The sequence below is a fragment of the Malus domestica genome, chromosome 10 (genome assembly GCF_042453785.1).
Source record: "Malus domestica chromosome 10, GDT2T_hap1".
Taxonomy (NCBI): Eukaryota; Viridiplantae; Streptophyta; class Magnoliopsida; order Rosales; family Rosaceae; genus Malus; species Malus domestica.
In genome coordinates this window covers 34,233,594-34,240,304 of record NC_091670.1, presented here as the reverse complement: position 1 = coordinate 34,240,304, position 6,711 = coordinate 34,233,594, and the positions used below count along the sequence as shown (strand labels likewise).

Below are 6,711 nucleotides of genomic sequence, written 5' to 3'. Positions count from 1 at the left end.
CTTCATTTAAGTGTAAATAATATTATTTGTTAAAAAAAATTACAAAGATTCGTTAAATCATAGCTGGAAATAACAGAAGCTCATATATATAACCCAAAACAAAAGAATTGCAAACGACACTCAGAGAGAGAGAATTTTAACTTCTTTCCTTTCTCTCTCTGGTTCAGTAGAAATTAAAGCTCTACCCACATCAATGGCGAAGGAGAAGAAGCTGCCCGTCGGAGTCGTCTGGAACTACGCCGCGGAGCTGAGGCTACTACTCACGGCTCTGTTAATCCTCTGCACGTTAGCTACTCTTCTCCAATTCATCCCTTCCCGCTTCACTTTCTCCACCTCCGACCTCCGCTTCTGCATCTCCAGAGTCATCTCTCCGGCCCAAGTCCAGGCCCTCGCCCAAGCACCGTTCCAGTCAGATATAGCCAACGCAACCGCCGTAGCTGCAGCACTACTCTCTTCGCGAGCACCGTCATCAATACCATCTTCCCCGCTGCCGCCGCCTCCGCCTCCGCCTCCGCCTCCGCCGCCATCTGTTGAGCTCGACAAGGTGCCCAGCAATGGTGTCCTGAAACGGGCGTTCAACCCGTACGGCTCCGCCGCCTACAGCTTCATCACCATGGGAGCTTACAGAGGCGGCATGAACACTTTCGCCATTGTGGGTCTGGCCTCGAAGCCTCTCCACGTCTTCTCCAACCCCAAATACGAGTGCCAGTGGGTCCCCAATCTCAATTCGACCCCACCCATTTCTTCAATCGGGTACAAAATCCTCCCGGATTGGGGCTACGGCCGGGTCTACACCGTCGTGGTCGTGAACTGCACATTCTCCCAGCCCATCAATGCTGACAACTCCGGCGGTAAGCTCCTCCTATTAGCCACCACCGAAAGCGGCGGAGACCGGAATTTCAACACCACTGACACAATACAGACCTTAACCGAAGCCCCCGGAACTCTAAACGCCGGAATCTTCACCGCCAAGCCAAAATACGACTATTTATACTGTGGGTCTTCGTTGTACGGAAATCTGAGTCCCCAGAGAGTGAGGGAGTGGATTGCTTACCACGTCCGGCTGTTCGGGCCGAGATCCCATTTCGTAATCCACGACGCCGGCGGGATCCATGAGGAGGTGCTGGAGGTTCTGAAGCCATGGATGGAGCTCGGATACGTGACGCTGCAGGACATCAGGGAGCAGGAGAGGTTCGATGGGTATTATCACAACCAGTTCATGGTGGTGAATGATTGCTTGCACCGGTATAAATTCATGGCCAAGTGGATGTTCTTCTTTGATGTGGACGAGTATATTTACATGCCTCCCAAGAGCAACATTAAGTCGGTGCTCGATTCCCTGTCGGATTACACCCAGTTCACCATCGAGCAGATGCCGATGAGCAACAAGCTCTGCCTCTTTGAAGATTACCGCAAAACTTACAGGTACCCATCTCATCTTTTGCTATCAAGCTCATTTTCTGAATTGGGTTCGCTTAATTTTTTATCCGAGCGATATTCTAATTAATCTAATTTAAACTACACGAGATTTCGGATTCAAATATTTAGTTCAGATTTTGAAATGTGAGATCTTTGAATTACTGCTGTTGATTGACATCTGGGTTGAATATACTGGTGTGCAAACGAAACCAAAATCCACAATTTCATGCGTTGTTGTGCATTTCAATTGGTCATTGGGCATTGGATTCTGGCAATAATTGCATGAGATTGTTTGTCACATTTGCTGTATATTGCAATGCAGTCATAAATTCATAATTATGGGTGGACTTTTTTGCAACCTTTTGCATTTAGACGTTGAAAATGTAAATTTTGATCAAGTTGTCTGTTGGCATGAAATGTTTTTTCCGGCACATTCCTCTGCTTTTGCTGCAGGGTCCTCCTAGTCCTAGTCGTCCTCCTCATTCATTTTACTAGGGCACGTGGGCGGTGGAGGGGTGGGGGCTTTGAACTTTGTTAAAGTGATTGTTTTTTTTAATTCATGAGGAGGACTCAACTATTCTTTTAGTAACATTTTGACCCTTCTTTCTTGTACTCTTGCTTTTTTGTTGTGAAAGCATATTTCTTCAGTTATTGATGTTCTTTTCTTCTATAAGATGCTGCATGTAACATGATCCCAACTATCAAAATTATATGTTAATTCTGGTAGCAAAGATGCTACTCTTACCACATTTGCACTATCTTTTTAGTAGAAATCGAACCCACATGTGTTGGTGGGACCTATATTTATCAGAGAGACGATACAAATACAAATACGTGGTAAGTGTATGATGCAAACTTTTGAACACAACGATATGTTTTCACTAATTGATTAGTTAAGACGCGCAAAGGGTAGAAGATTTAGGTAAAATGCACAGTGGTCTGGCCATAATAGTTTTAGTATCTGAATTCACCAAAGTTAATTATATATTAGTTTATTAGTTAAGATCTAAATATTAATTTGGAAATGAAAGATTTGGTCAGGGAAGAAATGAATCGGTTGAAAGACAAAGAAGTCATGTATGAATGTATCGTTGATTATTTAAGTAAGATTAAGACTGTTGTTGACCATTAAACAATCAAAATAATTAAAAACTTAAGAGATTAAGACAGTTTTGTTGGGACTTGAGAAATACCAATGGGTAAATTCAGCGGAACCAACAAAAAGAATTTACCTAAGCTCGACACATGAAAATCTTATCGGTTTCTTGCAATAGAAATATAATCTGTGTTCACATGCTGATCTGAACACATTGTGATGCTGCAGGAAATGGGGGTTTGAGAAACTTGTGTACAAAGATGTGAAGAGAGGAATCCGAAGGGACCGGAAATACGCGGTGCAGCCGCGCAATGTGTACGCCACGGGCGTTCACATGTCGCAGAATGTAGCGGGAAAGACGACTCACAAGACGGAGAGAAGGATCAAGTACTTCCATTACCACGGAACCATTGCCACCCGGCGCGAGCCCTGCCGTCAGCTGATCAACGCGACGCAGACCAATGTTGACCAAATACCTTATGTTGTGGACACAACCATGAGAACGGTTGCTGGTTCTGTGAAGAAGTTTGAGCTCAGGATGATTGGAGACAGATTACAAAAGACCAGACAATAAGAGGCACACCATTTTCCCACTTTTTTGTATTTTTTAATTTTTTTAATTTTCTTGTTTTTAATTTTTATATATGTTAATGTTTAATCACAGTTGTACGTAGAACAGAAATTCTTTGGAGGGTTGGGAGTTGTTCCTTGTATAATAGTTTTTAGTAAAAGGTATATAATAGTTTTTTAATTTTTATATTCTGATTCTTTTTATTTATTTATTTATTTATAGTAATAAATTAGTAAAATTAATTAAATTGTTTGGGAGGGGTTGTCGGTACGGAGGGAAGGGACCACAGGGCAGTGAACCCTTTGGAGGTCGGCTTTGGTGGCAAACCTGCTTTTCTAGGGTTCCTTTCCTCCTTTTTTCATTGATACCCCTCAACTTTTAATTCTTGTCCCCTTTGCTGGATTTATGATTTGGATTTTTAGCCTTTCTTTTTCTCTTGACTCTTGAGCAAATGGATAAATCCATAGATTAAAACAAGATTAACAGAGCTTTTTACATTTTCTGAGGCATCCAATGTTTGAAAGCATCATACTGTACAATATTGCGTGGTCCAAGAAGAAAATGGATCATTTCCGGATCTCTTTCTCTTAATCCATCAAGTCCGAAGATTCAAACCATTGAAATTTGATCCAACGGCTACAAACAGAGGCCCGCTTGAAAAGTTATAATAACTTTAGTCAATAGATTAAATTTCAATGATCCGGATCCCTGAACTTATTGAATTAGGAGGAAGAGATCTGATGATCCCTTTCCGTCCACGAAAAAGTTGATTTATCTTTTGGACTGCGTCCAATGTCTACATGCAAAACGTCATGCGTAAGATTATGTATAGATGTTAAATTGTGACTTGTATTCCATGCATGAATTTTTTGTGTCTTTAAAAAAAACCATAATAACATTGGGTTGGAAATCCAACGTCGGAAGTTCAACAAAAGAAGTTACAACTTATAATTACACAGTTCCGTTTCTAATTACATCGATGCTTTTAGGATAAAATTTATTCTTGCTGAACCAGATATTGTTAAGTTGTGAACAATATTGTTGCTCTACGATTTATCCTGTCTTTCTGAAATTTTGACAATTTATCAATGAAGTCTACCAAAGATAATGAATGTAGAAGATGGATTATATATATGGACATTTCCTACCAAGACAAGAATTATGGATGCTTTGGTGACGAGAAAAGAGTGCATATGTGTGTTGTGATTATAAATGTGGACACCGTGTATGATTCAAGACATCACAGAGGGTTAGCTTTATCTAAAACGAATGAAGTCAAAAGGAGGAGGTGGTGGGTGACATGGGGAGCCCTACCTTTAAGGCTTTAAGTAAGAAAGGGACAATAAAAGGAAATAAATAAAGGAGGGAATGATGTATCAATGGTTCGGTGAAAGTGTTTCATCTGTAAACGACTCCTATTAAGTCTATGACTCTTGTGCTGTTTTAGACTTTTTCTTATGTTAGTTTTACTTTTACTAGCCTTCATTTTGAATCATGGTGTGTTACGTACACATTTTAAATGAATAATATTAGATCATGTTAAAAGGCCCTATCAATAGTTCGGTGAAACTGTTTCATAAATGACTCCTAATAAGTCTATGACTTACGCTATTTTAGACTTTTCCTTATGTTAGTTTTACTTTTATAACAATGTTTGGCGAGTTGGATTGTTATAAAATAGAATCGCACTCATATTGAGTCGAAAAATCTGAGTTTAATAGGAATGAGTTTTATTGTTCGTGAAATACACAGGTGTCATGAGTTTGATTATTAAAAGTTACGACTCTCAGGTCTTCTAGCAAAAAAAAGGGAGTGTAATACTAATATATTGAACTCATATAGAAATTATACTTCTATGGTGGGCCGAGCCGAAAAATTTGGGTATGATATAAAAGCATGAGTTCAATATATCAAACTCATAGTGTGGTATCATTATTATTGAACTCACACTAATGTAGCAGTTGCGTTGTATAACTTAAACTCAAAATCCCTGATTCTTATAAATAGGTATCACACTACTTGAATCACTGTAGAAGACTTGACAACTATTAAACTCACACCAAAACATGAACAAAATTGTGTGAATCAAACTCAGACAACCTGATTTCTATATACAACAATCAAACTAATAAATTATATTGTCTAAGACTAAGGCTGGCCAACCTTCACAATCACGTTAATAAGAGGAAGGCTAGTTGTTTTACCTTTTCATTTTCTCTCGATTTATTCTCATCGTGCAATATAATGTAATGATAAAAATGAGTCGAATCATCAAATTATGTTACAAGATAATAATGTAACGAGTAAAAAAGTAAAAGAGAAAGGTAGCTAACATTTTCCTAAATAACAAATAACAAAGACGATGTTAGAAGGAATAATTGAAAGAAGATAACTTGAGAAAGGTCCAACTAGTCGCTTGGATTGAAAAAATATAAAAAAGGTCGTACCCAGTGCACAAGGCTCCCGCTTTACGCAGGGTCTGGGAGAGGTGAATATCGGCTAGCCTTACCCCCATTTTATGGAGAGGCTGCTCCCAAGTGGAATGAAAAAAATATAAACAAAAAAATAGCCAAGCATACTCGTGGAGCCAACATTTGAAGACCCCTTCATCCTCAGTCCGTCCCTGTAATTTAAACAAAAAAAACTAATTAATCAATGCCACATTAACCGAGTATGATGTCCATACGAGTCCAATATGAGAAAGTGCCAGATTTAAAGGGTTTTATTCGCAACTAAAAGAAATTATTAGGGTGGTTGAGGGACTGTGGGGTTGGGTTGGGTTCTTAATTAGACTTGGCAAACGGGTCGTGTTTATCGTATTTATGTTAAATTTATTATCTTAACTAGTTGTGTCGTGTCAAACTCGTTATCTTAATGAATTCTTAACATGTGACTTAATAACAGCCAAATTTATTAACGGTTCGTGTCGTTTCGCTTTGGGTTAACATGTCATGCAAGAAATTTCAATGCCTAACGTCTATCTCTTGTAAAGTATGCTCCCTAGGAAGACATAGACTACGTACATGTTGTACTCCTGGAAAGATAGAATATCACCGCGTGAGATCAAGCAAATGATGTCTTAGCGGTTGACCCCGATTACAACCCAACTTCTTAATGAGTTCTTAATAGTTGACCCAAAACATGTAATTTTCATATCGTTTCGTGCTAAATTAACATATCATGTAAGGAATTGTTTGACTTAGTTCCAATGGCCCAAATGCTTTGCATGCCTTTGAGGATTTTTATTTAAATGCGGTAAGTAGCGTAGTATTTAACATATACTTTATACCATATAGTCTGTCTTGTCTATATATGTGGTGGGGGAATAATGTCCTTTATGAGACGAATGAATTCGTTACTGGTATTTTATATAGATATTTATATCTCATGGGACTGCTGCTTCTGCCTCACTAAATTCAGCAGCTCCAAGAGTTACGCCTATGAAATTGAAAACTCAACGCCTTTTTCCAAAGGACAACCATGCCACGTAATTTTTTTGCAGATTCTCTGGCGTTCTTAACGTTTGTACATTATACTATGATGCAGTTTTATAATCATGCTTTGTTTCCACCGCGAAATGCTCAATCTGCTTTTCATGCAGAATGAGTTATATGAAACAAACCGT

The 6,711-nt window shown here is 38.9% G+C and overlaps 1 protein-coding gene across 1 annotated transcript; it reads left to right on the top strand.

Moving 5' to 3' along the window:
• LOC103445969 (galactan beta-1,4-galactosyltransferase GALS3) lies at nucleotides 1-3,272 on the top strand. Its single transcript, XM_008385024.4, has 2 exons — nucleotides 1-1,425; nucleotides 2,744-3,272. The coding sequence occupies exons 1-2, from the start codon at nucleotides 194-196 to the stop codon at nucleotides 3,087-3,089; spliced, it is 1,578 nt and encodes a 525-aa protein (XP_008383246.1). The 5' UTR covers nucleotides 1-193; the 3' UTR covers nucleotides 3,090-3,272.
• Nucleotides 3,273-6,711: the final 3,439 nt, after the last annotated feature.